Source organism: Salmo trutta, chromosome 7 (assembly GCF_901001165.1).
Source record: "Salmo trutta chromosome 7, fSalTru1.1, whole genome shotgun sequence".
In the NCBI taxonomy this organism is placed as follows: domain Eukaryota; kingdom Metazoa; phylum Chordata; class Actinopteri; order Salmoniformes; family Salmonidae; genus Salmo; species Salmo trutta.
Genome location: NC_042963.1, coordinates 37,214,151 through 37,235,354, shown reverse-complemented (window position 1 = coordinate 37,235,354; position 21,204 = coordinate 37,214,151). Strand labels below are relative to the sequence as shown.

General features: G+C 41.4%; 2 protein-coding genes and 1 long non-coding RNA gene across 5 annotated transcripts; 1 reads left to right on the top strand and 2 right to left on the bottom strand.

Moving 5' to 3' along the window:
• Positions 1-239: 239 nt before the first annotated feature.
• On the top strand, positions 240-2,580 carry LOC115197326 (zinc finger protein with KRAB and SCAN domains 8). The gene is made up of 2 exons (XM_029758728.1): positions 240-654; positions 1,236-2,580. Exons 1-2 carry the CDS (start codon positions 480-482, stop codon positions 2,249-2,251), a joined length of 1,191 nt encoding a protein of 396 aa, XP_029614588.1. The 5' UTR covers positions 240-479; the 3' UTR covers positions 2,252-2,580.
• A 4,089-nt stretch (positions 2,581-6,669) lies between these two features.
• LOC115197325 (uncharacterized) lies at positions 6,670-8,469 on the bottom strand. Its single transcript, XR_003878994.1, has 3 exons — positions 8,257-8,469; positions 7,496-7,589; positions 6,670-7,375 (listed from the first exon to the last, which is right to left on the bottom strand). It is a non-coding gene; the product is annotated as an uncharacterized LOC115197325 (long non-coding RNA).
• Positions 8,470-16,573: 8,104 nt separating this feature from the next.
• Positions 16,574-19,185, bottom strand: rccd1 (RCC1 domain containing 1). Of its 3 annotated transcripts, none has more exons than XM_029758725.1 (9): positions 18,882-19,185; positions 18,676-18,741; positions 18,342-18,551; positions 18,005-18,170; positions 17,686-17,807; positions 17,489-17,599; positions 17,152-17,298; positions 17,042-17,071; positions 16,574-16,875 (listed from the first exon to the last, which is right to left on the bottom strand). In XM_029758725.1, the coding sequence occupies exons 1-9, from the start codon at positions 19,105-19,107 to the stop codon at positions 16,691-16,693; spliced, it is 1,263 nt and encodes a 420-aa protein (XP_029614585.1). In that variant the 5' UTR covers positions 19,108-19,185; the 3' UTR covers positions 16,574-16,690. The 3 variants fall into 3 exon arrangements, with proteins under 3 accessions (XP_029614585.1, XP_029614586.1, XP_029614587.1); XM_029758726.1 differs by having other exon boundaries at positions 17,489-17,587; XM_029758727.1 differs by lacking the exon at positions 18,676-18,741.
• Between the last annotated feature and the right edge of the window lie 2,019 nt (positions 19,186-21,204).

Genomic DNA, 21,204 nt, shown 5'->3' with positions numbered 1-21,204 from the left:
CTGTTCGCTGCTCTGGCACCCCAATGGTGGAACAAGCTCCCTCACGACGCCAGGACAGCGGAGTCAATCACCGCCTTCCGGAGACACCTGAAACCCCACCTCTTTAAGGAATACCTGGGATAGGATAAAGTAATCCTTCTAACCCCCCCTTACAAAATTTAGATGCACTATTGTAAAGTGGTTGTTCCACTGGATATCATAAGGTGAATGCACCAATTTGTAAGTCGCTCTGGATAAGAGCGTCTGCTAAATGACTTAAATGTAAATGTTAAATGCAAATTTAGTGATACTTCAGTCAATATGTCATGGGGTGCATTTTGTATTTGAAAAGATTTCCATAAACTGAACCGATCTTCTCGTACTCCACTCCAGCAGGTGGTGATAAATTAATGTGTTACCTCCAACCAGATAAGGTTGCCCGCGGAAACGGACAGAAACCAGGAACTAGCTAGCTCGGAAGCTACTAAACGTAATCTAAAATGTCTAAAATACAGCTGTTAAGAGTGTTTCTCAATGAGCGATTAAGAACTGCTGCTGAGGAGATATTATGGGCAGTTGAAAAAACGATAGCAGAAGAAGTTTCCCGTTCAAATGAGGAAAATGACCGTCTACAGAGGCAGCTTGAAATCGCTCTCATAAAGCTAAACAGAGCAGGTTTGTGATTATGTTTGTCTAGTCAACCATTATTGTATGGAAGTGGATAGAAAATATCACATCAGCTTTTACAGGTACATAGTTATGTCGTTTATGTCTGAATAGTCATAGAACTCGCCCGCTTGTAGTCCTAAAAACCGGAAATGAGTTATCTGGTTCGTTCAGCCATTCCTATGGAGGGAAATGAATGGGGAAGAATGCAGTTCGGTTGGGTCTGATGCTTCTTAAAGAATGGGGTTTTAGGATAAACTACGAAAATAAGGTCTGAGGTTAACACAGGCTTAGGAGATCTCATACAGTACGTTTTGTTCAATGAGATGATCAGTCAGTTAACATAACCTTTATGAATTAAGAAGCCTTTATGTGCTTGTTTTGATTAAATACATGCTTCACAAAAAGTAACGTTAGCTGATGATGATCTCATAGAACAGTAAGATCTGAGCCTGTGTTTACCACAGACCACATTTTCTGTGTTTATCCAAAAACCCTACAATGTCTACAAAAATACGCTGTTAATAATGCTCTCTATTGTAGGCTTACAGGTTTTCTATATCTCATCCTTCCTTTCTACTTGCCTCTAGACATCCTCCAACAGTCAGTCTCGGAACAGGTTCCCCCCGAGCAGCAGCAGTGTGTGCAGGAGTGGAGCCCCAGTCTGGGACAGGAGGACCCAGAGCCTACACAGATAAAGGAGGAACAGGAGGAACTCAGGACCAGTCAGTGGGAAGAGCAGCTTCAAGAGCTGGAAGATGATACCAAAGACTCCATATTCACTAATGCCTTTATGGAACCTGACTGTGAGGACCCAACTCGGCACTCATATCTTTATCAAGCCCAGAATGAGGGAAAAGAAGAGAGAGACTCTCTACCCAGCACCTCAACTGCACATATCAAAACAGAAACTGGTGGAGAGGACTACAGATTATCAGAACCAACCAATGATTTTCAGCCTAATTATGCAAGAAATCCATACTGTTCTGCAGCTCAGAGGGAAAACATTGATTGGATGGGAGTCGTAGGGCCTCCGTCAGGTTTTAAACCAGTCAAATCAAAGAAAAGATGGACAGGAAAAAGACAAAGCTCCCATATGAATACTAAGGGTAGAAAATCCACAGAGTCGTCCGATCTGAAATCACCCAGGCAAAGGGATAATGCTCCTTGCCGTTGTAAAGTGTGTGGAAAGTCTTTCCAGTACATGGGTTCGTTAATGAAACATGTGCAAACTCATACAAATGAGAAAGAACATATTTGTGGTGTGTGTGGAAAATGTTTTGAGTCCACAGAAAGTATGAAACATCACATCCAAACTCACATTGCAGATAGGATGTGTTGTCATGTTTGTAGTAAATGCTTCACTAGCAATAGGGATCTGATTGTGCACATGAGAACCCACACAGGGGATAAACCGTATCAATGTTCTGATTGTGGCAAAGAATTCAGCGTTCGCAATAGTCTGAAAAGGCACATGAAAATTCATGCAGGAGGTAAAGGATATAGCTGCAGTCATTGTGACAAGTGTTTCAGCACTAGCTTCCGTCTGACATTTCACATGATGAGGAGTCACAGGGGCGAAATCATACAGGTGTCCTGTATGTAGAAAAACTGCTTTACCCAATCATGTGTAATCAGAAAAGTCACACTGGGGAAAATGTGTATGAGTGCAGTGATTGCAGTAAATATTTCAGTGACAGTGGCTGCTTGAACTTCTAAAAAGTCCACACAGACCACTGTCATATACGTTGCTCACCTAGATCTGTATAGTCCTAATGCTGGAGTAACTCGCCGTTGTGCGGCCTTTGAATGAGCCTGGCTCGCAAAAAGAGACAACCTGTGTGTTTTTGGAGTTCTATTATGGTGGGAGGAAAGGAAATTAGCTACTAATGGTAATACATCAGAAACATAATAAAAGTACTATGATTTCAAGTATGTTTTATTCCATTGAAATCTGTTGAGCTACTTTTTAATGCCCAATAAATATAAGCATAAAGCATATACTCAGTTTGGACAGTATGTGTAGGGAGTTGAATTTTAGTTAGTGGAATTGTAGCCCAAAATAATTGTGGGCAAAGTACATAGTCAACCACCAGGCTCTGTACACATTGACAGTAATTTAAATGGTTAAGGACAAATTATAAACTGGGTGGTTCCAGCCCTGAATGCTGATTGGCTGACAGCTGTGGTATATCAGACCGTATACCATGGGTATGACGACAAATATTTTTACTGCTCTAATTACGTTGGTAACCAGTTTAAAATAGCAATAAAGCACCTCAGGAGTTTGTGGTATATGGCCAATATATCAGGGCTAATGGCTGTATCCATTTACATTTTAGCAGATGCTCTTATCCAGAGCAACTTACAGTAGTGAATGCATACATTTCATAATTTTTCCCCCCGTACTGGTCCCCCGTGGGAATCGAACCCACAACCCTGGCGTTGCAAACACCATGCTCTACCAACTGAGCCACACGATATCCAGGCACTCCCTGATGCGTCGTACATAATAACAGCCCTTAGCTGTGGCATATACCACACCCCCCTCGTGCCTTATTGCTTAAATATACCACAGTAACACTTATCTCAACTATACTGACACTGATGTTCTCTTCCAGGTAAGTCAGGCTTAAAAGTATTTCTGTAAATGTGCAGTTATTTGCTATTCCAACAGAAGGAACTCTTGGTCAGGCAGCAGATACCTCTAAATGATGGCCATCACATCTTTTTCAGTGCTGTGTTCAAAGTCATGTCTGTTCTTGAATGGTAAATGTCCAGCCAGCTCCCACAGAGCCACGTTGAAGGCAGATTCATAATTGGCACCAAAGCAGGACCCCCTGGGCCACAACAATGCACACACACCCCACCTGGCATGCACATCAGACTTCCCAGGTGGGCAGCCTCGGATGTGACCAGACTAATGACATGGACAACTTTCTCAAGGTCCTCAGTTTCAGTCTCTGCCTATCCTGTCGGTCCAGCCGGCTTGTGGTGGAAGTTCAGTCATCAAATCCAGACAAACAAACACTGTCAACAAAAGCCCAGTTACTGTAGTTGAAACGTGTTGGCGACTTGCTGTTCTCAATTTGGCTGTAAGAAAGGTTAGCATCTGTAGCTACACTGTTCAAAAATATAAATGCAACATGCAATAATGTTTTTAGATTTTACAGTTCATTTAAGGAATTCAGTCAACTGAAATAAATTCAATACGCTCTAATCTATGGATTTCACATGACTGGGAATACAGATATGCATTTGTTGGTCACAGTTACCTTAAAAAAACGTAGGGGTGTGGATAAGAAAACCAGTCAGTGTTTGGTGTGACCACTATTTGCCTCATGCAGTGCGACACATCACCATCTCATTGAGTTGATCAGGCTGCTGATTATGGCCCGTGGAATGTTGTCCCACTTCTCTTCAATGGCTGTGCGAAGTTGCTGGATATTGGTGGGAACAGGAACACGCTGTTGTACATGTCAATCCAGAGCATCCCAAACATGCTCAATGGGTGAGTATGCAGACCATGGAAGAACTGGGACAATTTCAGCTTGCAGGAATTGTGTACAGATCCTTGCGACATGAGGCCATGTATTATCATGCTAAAACATGAGGTAATGGCGACAAATGAATGGCATGACAATGGGCCTCAGGACCTTTGTCCCGTAGCTTATGCCTGCCCATACCATAACTTCATACATAGCCTACATAGACTCATTTAGCCTACTTGTGGAACAGTGCATAATGACATAGATGCATAATACACGCTATCAAGGCCGACATCAATGTAAAATAACCGGAGCATAAAACAACTGACTTCGAATGCAAACTATCTCAGATAAATCCTACACATAAATTGAAAAAAATGCATACATCAAAGAAATTACTTAGGCCTACAATCGACAAGGACGCATAAATGAAGAATGAAGAAAAATCTACACGTTAAGGCTGCGCCTGTGATTCAGCACCGCCTTGGTACAGGTAGGCATGGTGGAGCTCCATGGGGTGGCTAAATGGACAGCAACTCTGTCTTGTAGCCAGCTGGAATTAGGCTAATCAGTTTGTGGGCAGTTAGACATTTTCTGGGCACAGTTGAGTAGCCTACAATACTTATATGAAAATCATAACTGGCATGCAGATCTTTAGACATTTTTGGATAGTACGGTGTACTATGCCAGTGTTATTGTCTTGTGCGTTTCCCACCAAAATTGTTTCTCTGCATTCAGAGCTGTTCCTTATAATGTGTGAGTCCAGTTCATTTTTGTGTTTGCTGGTCTGCATTATTTGCCAGGGAAGGGAAACATTCTGCAAATACTGAAGCATTACATCAACAAGGTGTTTCTGAGCATTTTGAAACATTGTATCAACGATTGAGGCTTCTCAGAGAATATTTCATGGGGCGGGGGCACTGACCACCAATACTTGATTGTTAAAGGCCCAGTGCACTACTTTTGTGAAAAAATGCACCCCTACTTTCCACGGCTATGACCTCCGTCTACATTTTTATCGCCATCTTCCTCAAATTCAAATCCAACCTCTGCTTTCCTCATTCTCTTTGACCTCTTCTTTCTCCTCCATTCCTCCTCAGAAATCCACCTTTCTGTGTCCCTGTCCCAATATTCCTCTTTTCCCGACTTTGCTTGCGGCCAGTGGCATCCCGACATAACTCCCATCTCATAATCGTCCTGCTCACCTCAGAAACTTGTCTTTGCTGGGCGCCAACATTTTGAGAGCATGAGCAGTGGCCACACACAGAAAAACGACCCCCAAACTCAACTCCTGTTCTATCGAACTTCTGGGGGATCTCATAGCAAAATTATTGCTTGCCACATATAAGATATAAAAAAAATAGACCTTGTTTCAACCTCATTGAAACAAGGTGATATAACTCTTATCCATTAAGAGAGCACTGACATGATGTAGAAATACATTTTCAAACAGAAAATATTAATCTACAGACTAATATAATTTAGGCTGTGGATCAGACTTTTCCCAAACCTTTTCACCCCCGGAAAAATGATTCTCTACTTTACGCACACTCTGCTCTATTCATATAGAACAGGCTACTCTGGCTAATGGTGCTTGTTTAATAAAGTTTGATCAAAGCTGATTCAATGTCTGCAAGATCCCAATGATACTATTCTACAAAACAGAACCGAATATAATAGTATGACATTACTGTCAGACAAAAAAAAAACCTTTCCTTATGTGGCCACTAGGCAAAAACACAGCCTAAACTATGCTACAGTTTAACATCTGCTCTAAAATTTGCCCACTAGCCCATCATTCGAAACAACAACAACACAAGAAGATCTAAATGCATATCCCATGAAACTGATGAGATCAAATGGTTGGTATGCAGATGCTGAATGGACCTTTAACCGGTAAAAACTTGAAGAATTATCAGAGCTCGCCAGCTTGTAGTCCTAAAACCCAGGAAATTAGTTACCTTTGATTCGTTCAGCCATCCCAATGTGAAAAATGAACTGGGAAAGAATAGGGTTTTGGAATAAATGGCAAAAATAAGTCAACACAGGCTGAGATCTTATGTTTTGTTCTATCAGATAATACCAGTCAGTTAACATGACCTTTATGAATTAAGCCTTTGTGCTATGTTTTTTATTTTTTAGATTATATGAAGATTCTCAGAACCAAAAAATCTCTTAAGCCCGTGTTTACCTAAACTTATTTTGGCCGTTTATCCAAAAACATCATTAATTTCCCCTTAGGCTTTGTCCAACGAACCACGGCGAAGTTGGTGCCTACAAAAAGACTCCATTATCTCTATCATTCACGATTAACAATGAGAAATGTGAAAGGAAAGAGACCACACAAATGTATGCGTCAAGTAGAGGTAAAAACATGCGCAGTGTGTGATCCGCACACACCCAGAAGCTTAGGAACCTTTAGTCTGGGGGTGGGGGGAAGCCACTCCGTATAATTTAAGGCAAAATCTCAAAGTTATTAGTATTACAATGAAAAAATAGAAGAGGTCCTCTTAGTATGAATAGAACAGAATCCAAAGCATCCATATCCTGGTGTGTTATTCGTAGACTTCACAGCACAATCTTAAAAGAACTGAAGAAAAACGTGGAATATTAGAGGGGGGTACATAGTTAAAATGTTGCGCTTATGGAGAGATATTCTAATCGGATTTCAACTCACCTGATGAAATCTGGTGACCTCGATAACATGTTGGAACTCTGACAGATTTACTGTCCCATCTTTGTCTATATCTGACTCAGAGAATCTGTAATATTGAAAAGTAAATAAGTAGTTGCTTTACCCTTGGATATTGCAGACGGAGACTTGAAATCATACAAAGCAGACCTGACTATATCGTACACAGCAGGTCTTCCTTGAGGTAGGCTCACATTGGGAGAACCAATAGTGGCCTTAATCTGTAAATTTACATTGCTGATGAGCTGCCTCATCTCTTCAGGTGTAAGCCTTGTGTCTTCAGTCAAACAGTTCACCAGCTTCAACAATTCCCATTTTATGTTTTCACCAGCCACCCACACACTGCCAGACATCCATGAATACATACACCCCAAGAATTCCCAACAATTGTATTACTAAAAATGCAGAATGCGTAGTGGGACTTGATTTCCAGTGTAGCTGAATCGCTGAAGGCACTCAAGAGATCAAGGAAGTCCTCAAAGGTGAGACTTCCATCTTTCATATCAGATGTTGAGAACACATGGCAGATCCTTTTCCTGAAAGGGTTGGCCTAAAGGGTGGGGACAGAACATAAACATTAGGGACGAAAGGAAATCCAACATGTTACAATGATTTGTAACAACATTCAAGTATTAGTAATGGAGTAGAATTTCAATTGCAATCTTGTCACCTTGAGTTCTGGCAGTGAAAGGACTTTCTCCATGGGCACACTGGTGAAGTTTCTGTCCTCTTTGGAGAGGAGTTCACTGAATCGCTTGTGTGCCCTACAGAAAAGAAGCATCAAACAAACTTAGCTCTGCCTGTATGGATGTTGATTGTTCATCAAGTCCCTTTAGCAATACATTTAAAATGACAAATCATTCCAACCTAGTTCAAACAATCCATCTTGCCGATCAAATTTCGTTGTAAATTTCAGTTGCCAAGAACGTTAAGCTCTGGCAAAATGGAGCCTATGTATTTATATACTGTATTTGTATCAAATAGGATATTGAAAACAACAGTATCAGTCAATTGAAATGATCATGAATAAAGCTAGTTACTTACAACAGAATTTCTGGTTTTGTAAAAAATATCAGCTCCTGGAAGGGATACATTATTTTCTAATACTACACACACACACACACACATTCTATATTTTTACCACAACTTCTTGCTTTTATCAGTTTGTCACTTGCAATGTGCTCAACAAGTTGTCCTACTAGCTAGCTAACAGTCGTCAAAAGCTGAAAACGCACTCGCTAGTTAATATAGGCAATAATTCAAGCTGAGCCGCGACACTTTTATGAGGGCAAAAAGTAACGATAAATAGCGAGCTGGCTAAAAACAACTTGGTTAGTTATTCCCTAACCTAGTAACTACAATGGCCAACAACTTGTTGTGTACACTTTCTTGGCTAGATATCTAATTCACGTTAGATATATCTTTTGTCACCTGATATTCTGAGAGCAGATCCTTCCCTAATTGACTTGCTGTTGTTCCCATGTTTCCCTTCTTCTGTTTGTTTAGCTAGATAACTTCTGATAACTTTCCAAAGGAGCCACTTCCCTTTCTGGAATGTACGTAATATTATTAAGTAGAAATGCCGGACGTGCCACCTGCTATTCTGCGGCTGCCTGCGCCAATGGAACCCAGACCTGAGTTGTGTTCGAATAGTCATACTCACCATACTATTTGTGACGTGAATTGAGTATATAGTATGCTTATTGGTCATAGTATGGATATAGTTAGTATGCCAAAAGTTCCCGGATGACGTACTAAATTCGCCAAAATACGAAAGCTGTGTTTGAATACCCATTCTAACATACTGTATACTACATACTTAATGAGTATACTATATACTATTAGTTCATTTTAGTATACTGTAAACGAATAGTATCCTTTCATTTGAGCTTACTAGCTCTTCATCCGTCTACCAGTTGATGCTGTTGCTATGCAACCTCTTGCTATCTAGTTAGCATAACAAATGAGTCATTTAACATTTTATGACTTCTTCGGGTGTGATCCTAAATTCAACCCGCAGTGCGGGAGTGTGCTCATAAATTCAGAGCATTGTCCGTTTGTGCGCACAGTGGATGTTCGGGGACGGAGGAGTATGGTTGATTTGAGCATTCTGACCTTACAATCGCAGTCAAGCACCCAAGCTCATGCCATTCTTCAGGAAATGGGTGTGGCTTCATAACTTTTCAGATTTGAAGAAAATGGCAGAAAATATGCAGCCGAAGTCCGGCGAGAGCAGATACAATTTAATTGCTTTAACTAATTATGACAAATGTTAAGAACATTTTGAAAAATGTAATAAAGTAATGCCTTTTCAAATAAGTTACGTTGACTGACAATTTGTTTGCTATGCTATCCTTACAAACCGCATAGCATTACAGCAATATATACCGTATGTTAGCTAGTTACCTAACGTTAGTTGGCTACTAATACATCGAACTTGCCAGGCAGAATATTAACTAACTACCCAACGTTTATTGACATGATTATTTACTTAATTCTTAGCCAAATGGTATAGTCATGCGATTCAATGGTTATCTACTCTGATTTCAGAGCATTCTCGCGCAGAATAACTCATGAATTTACAAACGCACAACACCCTTTGAATATGGCCGCTGTCAGTAAACGTTGGCAAAATAAAGCGTAATTAAGTTGTTGCCAGCAGCACAGTTGCAGTCACCGACGCCCTAGATAACATGAAAACAGCCTAACCAGCTCTGCTTGAGCAAGTAAAATGGTCAGAGTGAGGTGTTCTCTCATTTATTTCTGGAAGTAGCTTGCAAGCTAGCCGATGTTAGCCACTTAGCTTGGGTGCTTGACTGCCGTTGTGCGCTCTGAAATTACAAACTGACAATCTGACAATGCTATGAATTTACAAATGCCCTGAGCGCACTCTGGCACTCCAGATTGAATTTACGAACACACCCCTTGTCCCAGACCCCTCTCACCTTATTCTGGTCGCCTCTCAATTTTTTTCAATTAAATTTAAGGGCTTTATTGGAATGGGAAACATATGTTTACATTGCCAAAGCAAGTGAAATAGATAATAAACAAAAGTGAAATAAAAAATTAACAGTGAAGATTACACTCACAAAAGTTCCAAAAGAATAGACATTTCAAATGTCATATCTATATAGTGTTGTAACAATGTACAAATAGTTAAAGTACAAAATGGAAAATAAACATACATATGGGTTGTATTCACAATGATGTTTTGTTTTTCACTGGATGCCTTTTTCTTGTTGCAACAGGTCACAAATCTTGCTGCTGTGATTGCACACTGGTATTTCACCCAATACATATGGGAGTTTATCAAAATGGGATTTGTTTTCGAATTCTTTATGGGTCTGTGTGATCTGAGGGAAATATGTGTCTCTAATATGGTCATACATTTGACAGGAGGTCAGGAAGTGCTACTCAGTTTCCACTTCATGTTGTGGGCAATGTGGCACATAGCCTATCTTCTCTTGAGAGCCAGTCTGCCTTCGGCGGCCCCTCTCAATAGCAAGGCTATGCTCACTAAGTCTGTACATAGTCAAAGATTTCCTTAATTTTGGGTCAGTCACAGTGGTCAGGTATTCTGCCACTGTGTATTCTCTCTTTAGGGCCAAATAGCATTCTAGTTTGCTCTGTTTTTTGGTTAATTATTTCCAATGTGTCAAGTAATTATATTTTTGTTTTCTCATGATTTGGTTGGGTGTAATTGTGTTGCTGTCCTGGGGCTCTGTGGGGTCTGTTTGTGTTTGTGAACAGAGCCCCAGGACCAGCTTGCTTAGGGGGCTCTTCTCCAGGTTCATTTCTCTGTAGGTAATGGCTTTGTTATGGATGGCTTGGGAATCGCTTCCTTTTAGGTGGTTGTATAATTTGACATCTCTTTTCAGGATTTTGATCATTAGCGGGTATCGGTCTAATTCTGCTCTGCATGCATGTTTTACGTTGTACACAGAAGATATTTTTGCGGAATTCTGCACGCAGTCTCAATTTGGTATTTGTCCCATTTTGTGAATTCTTGGTTGGTGAGCGACCCCAGACCTCATAACCATAAAGGGCAATGGGTTCTGTAACTGATTAAAGTATTTGTAGCCAGATCCTAATTGGTATGTCAAATTTTATGTTCCTTTTGATGGCATAAAGGCCCTTCTTGACTTCTCTCTCAGATTGTTCACAGCTTTGTGGAAGTTACCTGTGGTGCTGATGTTTAGGCCGAGGTATGTATTGTTTTTTTGTGTACCCTAGGGCAACGGTGTCTAGATGGAAATGGTATTCGTGGTCCTGGCAAATTGACCTTTTTTGGAACACCATTATTTTTGTCTTACTGAGATTTATTGTCAGGGCCCAGGTCTGACAGAATCTGTGCAGAAGATCTAGGTGCTGCTGTAGGCCCTCTTGGTTGGGGACAGACACACCAGATCATCAGCAAACAGTAGACATTTGACTTCAGATTCTAGTAGGGTGAGGCCGGGTGCTGCAGACTGTTCTAGTGCCCTCGCCAATTTGTTGAAGAGGGTGGGCTTTAAGCTGCGTCCTTGTCTCACCCCCCAGCCCTGTGGAAAGAAATGTGTTTTTTTGTGCCAATTTTAACCGCACACTTGTTGTTTGTGTACATGGATTTTATAATGTTGTATGTTTTTCCCCTAACACCCCTTTCCATCAAATTGTATCGCAGACCCTCATGCCAAATTGAGTCTAAAGCTTTTTTGAAATCCACAAAGCATGAGAAGACTTTGCCTTTGTTTTGTTTGTTTGTCAATTAGGGTGAGAAGGGTGAATACGTATGTTGTATGGTAATTTGGTAAAAAACCAATTTGGCATTTGCTCACTACATTGTTTTCACTGAGGAAATGTAGGAGTCTGCTGTTAATGACAATGCAGCGGATTTTCCCAAGGTTGCAGTAGTTTATGTGTCGGGGGGCTAGGGTCAGTCTGTTACATCTGGAGTATTTCTCTTGTCTTATCCGGTGTCCTGTGTGAATTTAAAAATTTCTCTCTCTCGGAGGACCTGAGCCCTAGGACCATGCCTCAGGACTACCTGGCATGATGACTCCTTGCTGTCCCCAGTCCACCTGGCCGTGCTGCTGCTCCAGTTTCAACTGTTCTGCCTGCGGCTATGGAACCCTGACCTGTTCACCGGACGTGCTACCTGTCCCCGACCTGCTGTTCTCAACTCTCTAGAGACAGCAGGAGCGGTAGAGATACTCTCAAAGATCGGCTATGAAAAAGCCAACTGACACTTGAGTTGCTGACTTGTTGCACCCTCGACAACTACTATGATTATTATTTGACCATGCTGGTCATTTATGAACATTTTAACAACTTGACCATGTTCTGTTATAATATCCACCTGGCACAGCTAGAAGAGGACTGGCCACCCCTCATAGCCTGGTTCCTCTCTAGGTTTCTTCCTAGGGAGTTTTTCCTAGCCACCGTGCTTCTTTCACATGCATTGCTTGCTGTTTGGGGTTTTAGGCTGGGTTTCTGTACAGCACTTTGAGATATCAGCTGATGTACGAAGTGCTATATAAATACATTTGATTTTGCTGTGTCACGATCGTCTAAAGGAGTAGACCAAGGTGCAGCGTGGTTAGAGTTCCACATGTTTAATAAATATGAAACTCACCAAAACAATACAGAAGAAAACGAAGCGTTACGTTCTGGGCTACTCACAGGCAGCTACACAAACACAAGATCCCACAAAGCACAGGTGGGAAAAGGCTGCCTAAGTATGATTCCTAATCAGAGACAATGATAAACAGCTGCCTCTGATTAGGAACCATACTCGGCCCAAAACAAAGAAATACAAAAACATAGAAAAAGGAACATCGAACGCCCACCCTAGTCACACCCTGGCCTAACCAAAATAGAGAACAAAACCCTCTCTATGGCCAGGGCGTGACATGCTGTTGATGCATATCCCCGGTAGTTATTGGGGTCAAATTTGTCTCCACTTTTGTGGATTGGGGTGATCAGTCCTTGGTTCCAAATATTGGGGAAGATGCCAGAGCTGAGGATGATGTTAGAGTTTAAGTTTAGCCAATTGGAATTTGTGGTCTGTATATTTTATCATTTAATTTAGAATACCATCAACCCCACAGTCTTTTTTGGGTTGGAGGGTTTGTATTTTGTCCTGTAGTTCATTCAATGTAATTGGAGAATCCAGTGGGTTCCAGTAGTCTTTAATAGTTGATTCTAAGATTTGTATTTGATCATGTACAGTTGAAGTCAGAAGTTTACATACACTTAGGTTGGAGTCATTAAAACTCGTTTTTCAACCACCCCACAAATTTCTTGTTAACAAACTATAGTTTTGGCAAGTCGGTGAGGACATCTAATTTGTGCATTACACAAGTACATTTTCTAACAATTGTTTACAGACAAGTTATTTCACTTTTCATTTAATGTATCATCACAATTCCAGTGGGTCAGAAGTTTACATTCACTAAGAGTTTCAAGGCCTACCTTGCAACTCAGTGCCTCTTTGCTTGACATCATGGGAAAATCAAAAGAAATCAGCCGAGACATTAGAAAAAACATTGTAGACCTCCACAAGTCTGGTTCATCCTTGGGAGCAATTTCCAAATACCTGAAGGTACCATGTTCATCTGTACAAACAATAGTACGCAAGTATAAACACCATAGGACCACACAGCAGTTATACCGCTCAGGAAGGAGATGCGTTCTGTCTCCTAGAGATGAACGTACTTTTGTGCGAAAAGTGCAAATCATTCCCAGAACAACAGCAAAGGACCTTGTGAAGATGCTGGAGGAAACAGGTACAAAAGTATCTATATCCACAGTAAAACAAGTCCTATATCGACATAACCTGAAAGGCCGCTCAGCAAGGAAGAAACCACTGCTCCAAAACTGCCATAAAAAAAGCCAGACTACGGTTCGCAACTGCACATGGGGACAAAGATCATACTTTTTGGAGAAATGTCCTCTGGTCTGAGGAAACAAAAATAGAACTGTTTGGCCATAATGACCATTGTTATGTTTGGAGGAAAAAGGGGGAAGCTTGCAAGCCGAAGAACACCATCCCAACCGTGAAGCACAGGGGTGGCAGCATCATGTTGTGGGGGTGCTTTGCTGCAGGAGGGACTGGTGCACTTCACAAAATAGAGGGCATCATGAAGAACAAATATTATGTGGATATATTGAAGCAACATCGCAAGACATCAGTCAGGAAGATAGAGCTTGGTCGCAAATGGGTCTTCCAAATGGAAGTATGCTTGGGTCATTGTCCAAAGTTGTTGCAGAATGGCTTAAGGACAACAAAGTCAAGGTATTGGAGTGGCCATCACAAAGCCCTGACCTCAATCCTATGGAAAATTTTTGGGCAGAACTGAAAAAGCGTGTGTGAGCAAGTAGGCCTACAAACCTGACTCCGTTACACTTGCTCTGTCAGGAGGAATGGGCCAAAATTCACCCAACTTATTGTGGGAAGCTTGTGGAAGGCTACCCGAAACATTTGACCCAAGTTAAGCAATTTAAAGGCAATGCTACCAAATACTAATTGAGTGTATGTAAACTTCTGACCCACTGGGAATGTGATGAAAGAAATAAAAGCTGAAATAAATCATTCTCTCAGCTATTAATCTGACATTTCACATTCTTAAAATAAAGTGGTGATCTTAACTGACATAAGACAGGGAATTTTTACTAGGATTAAATGTCAGGAATTGTGAAAACTGAGTTTAAATGTATTTGGCTAAGGTGTATGTAAACTTCCGACTTCAACTGTATATAGGCAGCAGTCTCTATGTGCTAGTGATAACTATTTAACAGTCTGATGGTCTTGAGATAGAAGCTGTTTTTCAGTCTCTCGGTCCCAGCTGTGATGCACCTGTACTGACCTCGCCTTCTGGATGATAGCAGGGTGAACAGGCAGTGGCTCATGTGGTTGTTGTCCCTGATTATCTTTTTGGCCTTCCTGTGACATCGGGTGCTATCCTTTGGTCTGTTTAGTCCAAATTTGAGATTTTTGGTTTCAACTGCTGTGTCTTTGAGAGGCAGAGTAGGTGAACGGATGATCTCTGCATGTGTGGTTCCCACGTGAAGCAGAGAGGAGGAGGTGTGATGGTGCTTTGCTGGTGACACTGTCAGTGATTTATTTAGAATTCAAGGCACACTTAACCAGCATGGCTACCACAGCATTCTACAGCGATACGCCATCCCATCTGGTTTACGCTTAGTGTGACTATCATTTGTTTTTCAACAGGACAATGACCCAAAACACAAGGGCTATTTGACCAAGGAGAGTGATGGTGCTGCGTCAGATGACCTGGCCTCCACAATCGCCCGACCTCAACCCAATTGAGATGGTTTGGGATGAGTTGGACCGCAGATTGAAGGAAAAGCATCCAACATGTGCTCAGCATATGTGGGAACTCCTTCAAGATTGTTGGAAAAGCATTCCTCATGAAGCTGGTTGAGAGAATGCCAAGAGTGTGCAAAACTGTCATCAAGGCAAAGTGTGGCTACTTTGAAGAATCTAAAATATACAATTTATTTTGATTTGTTTAACACTTTTTTGGTTACTACATGATTCCATATGTGTTATTTCATAGTTTTGATGTCTTCACTATTATTCTACAATGTAGAAAATAGTAAAAAATAAAGAACCCCTTGAATGAGTATGTGTGTCCAAACTTTTGACTGGTACTATATTTATGTGGATGAGTCCACGCATGCTGCCGTGTCACATCAATTGAAGATGCCCATTGAAAAATTGCAGCGGAGGTAAACTTCCTGTTAATTTCTCTGACTAAATTGTTGTTACATTTCTTATCTAATATATTGATGCCATTAATTTCTACACTATCACTGCATGTAATGAAAAGCTTGATCGATCCTTCAGTAAAGTAAGGAAGGATTCCATTGGGAATAGCTTCCATTAAAATGTAATATTCCTTACACAACATAACAAAGTTATATTTGGCTAATAATTCATTGTAGGTATAAAGATTACCATGATCATGTATAAGTTGATTAACCACAAATATGTTATTGTAAAATAAATTATTTTTTTCATAAGGTTTTATTTCTATATCTAAAATCACTGTTATTCCAAATAAATTATTTGTGTGGAGAGAAGTTGTGCTTGTATAACAAGGACCAGCACATTAGACCTTATTTATGAAATGTTGCTAATTTAACAGAAATATTACCCACTGCATATAATGAAGCCCCACAATTTTCTGGAAAATAAAATGTGATATTATATTCAAAAGCCTAAGGTTTTTTGAGACACTTCTTAATCCAGTTGACTTTTGTAGTCTGGTTAAACAGCATAAAATCTAAAACATTAAGACCACCATCACAAGTCTTGTTGGTAAGGACATCCTTCCTGATCTTGTGTGGCGTATTTTTCCAAATGAAATTGGATATTAATTTGTTGAGAGTGGTGCAATGTATGTAAAATAAACTCACGACTAACAGTATTAAACGCGTTTTTGAAATAAAAAAAATGTAATAGCAGGATTGTCATCTAATAAATCACTATATTCCATCAAGTCCAAGACCAGCCTGATTATTGTTTGAAATATGATACCCTTTCAAAAATCCAGATTGGCACTCATTAATCAAACTAGAAAGACCATATTTTAAGCGTTTTACTGGAATGGAAGCTAGTATCTTATAATTGTTGTTTAAGAGGTTAATTGGACGGCAATTATCAATAAATAATGTATCCTTATGTGGTTAACTGTTAAAGTTTTTTAAATTTATAAATAGCTATAATAAAAGTAATCAAGTCTTAGTCACTGACTTCACTTTATTTGTCTGAAAAAATAAACAGCTAGTCAATCAATCTGTGCACCGTCCTTAGTGCTCAACTCCTACAGGCAGTTTTTCCATTCTATGTAGTCCTTGGTTACAGAGGATTAAGGATATTTGTGTCAGGATGGAGAGAGGGGTCCTCTTTGATAGCAGAAACAAAGGTGTTCCATGGTCCACACACTACATCCACCACACGCAGCCCCTGGTCCTTGAAAAACTCTACCCGTCTTGGCTCGTCTGAACTGTTCACAGTCCCCTGTCCCAGCTGGCCGTATTCACCTGAAACGGTGGCAAATGCAAAGCGTGTAGCCGTGCATATGAGAAAAGGCCATGTCTATCCATTCATTGATATGAATTCCTAGCTGAAATACATAATGGCTATTTATTCAATACACAGGCCTACTCAAAGCCATGTAGACTAGAATATTTGACATTTAAAGCTTACCCCAGCCCCAAGTGTAGAGATCACCTGTACCTGGAAAATAAATAGAAAAAATACTCAGTGTCATCTCTCTAAATTAGCAGTTTGAGGCAGCTTGTGTAAAGGGCTCTTACTTGTGACTGCGGCAGTGTGACGCGACCCACAGCTGATCTTGCTGACCTCACATGACTTAGTAACATCCACCAGGGCTGGGAAGGCCTGTATTGATATGAACACCTCGTCGTTGCTCTCCTCTTGATCTTCACATGTGCTGGCACCACCTAAACATACAGCAGTTCAGATAAACAATATCTACACCAGTCCAGAACCTCAATGTAGGTGTTTTGCAACGCAGCCAATTTGGGGTCTTTAAGTATCATCCATTTGCCTGCATGAACACTGAATATTAAAACAAGCTGAGCTGGTGGGTCTGCCCTCCCAAAATACAACACAGATTTCAGACAGGCAGACCTGTGTCCTGGCTCTTCTGCTGCTCTCCTCTTAGGGCTTGTGATGGCAGTCCCACCTGGCCACTCTCATTCCAGCCCCACACGTACAGGTCTCCCCCAGCTGTGGACCAGACTGGTGATCACATTGACTGAATAATGTAATGCAATCACTCTACTTTATCATTCTTTTGTAAGTTCCATCCATTCCATCCCTCTTACCACTGGTGCAGACAGAGTGCCAACCCCCGGCGGCCACAGTGCTCATGGGCATACCCATTAGTGCCTCCATTGCTCTGGGCTCCTCCTGCGGGCTCAGGTCCCCATGTCCCAGCTGCCCATGGCTGCCAACAACACCAGGGAGCAAGGTTTTCAGAACATTTAATACAGATCCTAAGCTGTCGTTCATTTTGCCATGTCTGATGTACCCAAAATAGTAATCAGTAACCTATGAAAGGTGTGCTGAAAAAATGCCTATTGACTAAACTGTTGTACAGGATTTGTTAATTCATTTACGAAACATGACATTTGTTGTCTTCACCTGCCTGAGCCCCAGGTGTAGATGTCTCCAGAGGCAGTGAGGAGGACTGCGTGCTCTGTGCCTAGTGCCAGGCTAACAGCCAGTAGTTGTGGGGAAAGTGGGCGGTAAAAGGGAGGGTTGGAAGCTATGTACCCTCCTGGAACTAATGGGAATGCTAGTGAGGGCCCTACAAAACACAAGAATACATTATGATTACAACATTATTGAAATGCAACTTGATTAGAGCTTCAATATATTTGCCATGGACCTGAGTGGGGGAAATAACAATATTTACTTAATTCTAGGGGTTGTGGGTGGTACCAACTATGCTACAGCTCCAGTCAGTATGAATCAATACCAGTATTATCTGGAATCACCATACTCCATCCTGGTTTCTTCTCATTTCGCTCAGAGTTCCAGCACTCTACTCTGTCTGTGAAAGACAGGGCCAGATATCCCTCGCTGATATGTGCATCCTGGCACCCTCGGCTTTCCTCTACACAGCAGCCACAACCTCTCTGACTGGGGGTCCCTACTCCAAAACCTGCCAGACACAGCCTTCCATCACCTGAAACGTAAACAAATGATACAGTTAAGTGGAAACTTTGAAACAGTCCATGTAGGTTGGCGAATTGAGGTACATGGTTGGAACTTCATTGATACACTTGAAACTGGTTCATGCAGTTTTCAACCTTTCACTGCGGTCTCTGGTTGAGCGGGTTGCAGACTTGCAGAGTTACAATCACGAGAAGGCAGCCCTTACAAAAAAATATAGCCGTTTTGAAACTGCAGTCGATGGTTATTTTGGACGCAGGATTTGTCAGCATACTGCAGTTATACTAAGCTCTAACTGCAATCTCTTTTCGTAAAGGATGATCGAATTGAGTACTCTACTCACTATTTGAATGCAGAGCTGCTCTTCGACTCCAACTCGTCCTGATCTGCGTATCAACATTGCTATTATGTTGACAGATTTGGACAGGCTCCTCTTCCAGATTCCGACAAACAATATCAATAGAGATTGGATATGTCACGTTGGCATCTCCGGCACTTTCCCCATCAGTCAATTTTTCATTCGCTCGTATTTGCCCAAAGCCGTTGAAGCCAAATCCAAACCAATTCATCAGCAACTCTGCGTTTCGCGGTAGCGTAAACAAAACAATCCGTACAACGTTGCGATCAATGCTACAGATACTTCACCGGATGTATAAATGTGAAGCATCCGCTTTGCGTTTCCAGTCATTACCAAATATGGTAGTGAAAGGAAACCCACTGGCCGGCAGTGGGAGAAGATGAAACGTGATGGGTTTTGGCCGACATTCTGCAAATTCTCATGATGAAACATTTGATCTCAATTGAATTTTCTGTGAATTTTCTGTTCCCAAAACAAAAATCTGTTATGAACAGAGTGGACAAAGTTTTGTAGACTTTACCCTTTGGCATCCAATATGTTGCATTACCGCCCTCAACTGGACTACAATATAAAAATCCATTAGGCTATACTTTAATACTAATACACACACACATATATAGAAATAAAACACCCTTCCAACTAACCCTACACTCATTAAAAACCCACTATACCATTCAGCTACTTTGACCCTATCTGCTCATGCAACATGCGAAAGGCCTGGGAGGACGGGACACCACCACTCAACACACCCTGGAACTCTTCTGAAGTCAAATCTTGTATATCCAAATACTTTTCTGCAGCTGCCACCACAACATCTATTTTCTGTGATTTATGTTCCATTTCTGCGTTAGTTAATAACCATTGCTATGAAAGCTAAGAAACCAACGTTACAGAAGCATATATCACTGGTTGGCCTATCCCTCTGTGCTGGCACAGATCTACTACTCTACTTTTTTCACTGCCTCAGCATACAACACCTGCACTACTCTGACTCTAGCCACCTCAACCTGCCTCTCTCCCCCCGGACACTTCCGATCCCCAGCAACATGGGCACTCTTACAGTTGACACACAACTTTATCCACAGAAACGACACAATCCTTTATATCCCACGCCCTCCTGCACACTTCCCACATCTTGGAATCTCCCTCCTACAAACTGCTGCTACATGACCGTACACGTTGCACCTGAAACAGCGCAGTGGATCCGGCACAAACGCTCAAACAGGATAACTGATATATCCTAACTTGACTTTGTCAGGTAAAGACCGACACAACTCAAAAGGGCTGACAGTGACGGTTTCACAGCGCTCCCCACCGGGTCTGGGTTGCACCAAACAGCAGGCATCACAAACACCAGGAATCTTCAACTTCACCTTTACACTTAACACTACCCCAGAAATCATTCCTTTCAATGGTGCAGATCTTGACCCAAGTAGCGTGACATAGAGCGTCCACTCCCTCTGGTCATAATAAATACAAACAAATATCACAAGTTCACAACAGGTTACCTTCACTGATTCAAATGCACTCACCTCCTTTCTCATCCACCCTGAAACCAGAAATGGATCCGCTAAAAAGCAAGGATCCCCTTTCTACAAAAATGTCACTCCTACTGGACCAGATTCTTCTTTATCATGTCCATTGATGCCAGGCTCAGGTTTCGAGTTCTTCAACACAATTTCCACCTCACTTAACTCGCCCTCATTCACTTCCATTTCACCTCCAGAATTCGGTCTGGCGCACAGCTCACTCTGTTTGCACTTGACACCAGTCTTCTTCAACACCCTATCTCCATTTTTATCGCCATCTTCCTCAAATTCAAATCCAAACCTCTGCTTTCCTCATTCTCTTCGACCTCTTCTTCCTATTTGTTCCCTCTATTCCTCCTCAGAAATCCACATTTTTGTGTCCTTGTCCCATTATTCATATTCTCCCGACTTTGCTTGAGGCCTGGTGGCATCCGGACGTAACCTCATCTCATAGTCGTCCTGCTCACCTCGGAAACGTGTCTTCGCTGGGTGCCGACATTTGTAGAGCATCTTCCTGGTCATTTTCAGCTCTTGCCTCCAGCTCCATACGCTGCTGGAGATGGGTGTGAGAGAACTTGATCCGTTCGATTGTGGGAGGTCAGATCAGTGTATTGAATGCATGCTGTGCAGTTGTCCGACGAGTTGAAACTAATTACATATATAAACACTGGATTGCTGATGCTATTCCTTTATCTTGCTGACATTTCTTCCCCTCATGCATTTCCTTTGCATTCCCTGACAATTTCTACAAGTGTTTAATGTTTCCAACATATTATTTA

Bases quoted from the DNA above. Each gene is read 5' to 3' on its own strand.
- rccd1 (XM_029758725.1), bottom strand. From the start codon at position 19,107: ATGAATTGGTTTGGATTTGGCTTCAACGGCTTTGGGCAAATACGAGCG. The intron at 18,742-18,881 runs GTGAGTAGAGTA...TTTTTTTGTAAG, and splicing joins AGCAGCTCTGCATTCAAATA to GGCTGCCTTCTCGTGATTGT. The intron at 18,552-18,675 runs GTTGAAAACTGC...TTTACGTTTCAG, and splicing joins ACCAGAGACCGCAGTGAAAG to GTGATGGAAGGCTGTGTCTG.
- LOC115197326 (XM_029758728.1), top strand. From the start codon at position 480: ATGTCTAAAATACAGCTGTTAAGAGTGTTTCTCAATGAGCGATTAAGA. The intron at 655-1,235 runs GTTTGTGATTAT...ACTTGCCTCTAG, and splicing joins CATAAAGCTAAACAGAGCAG to ACATCCTCCAACAGTCAGTC.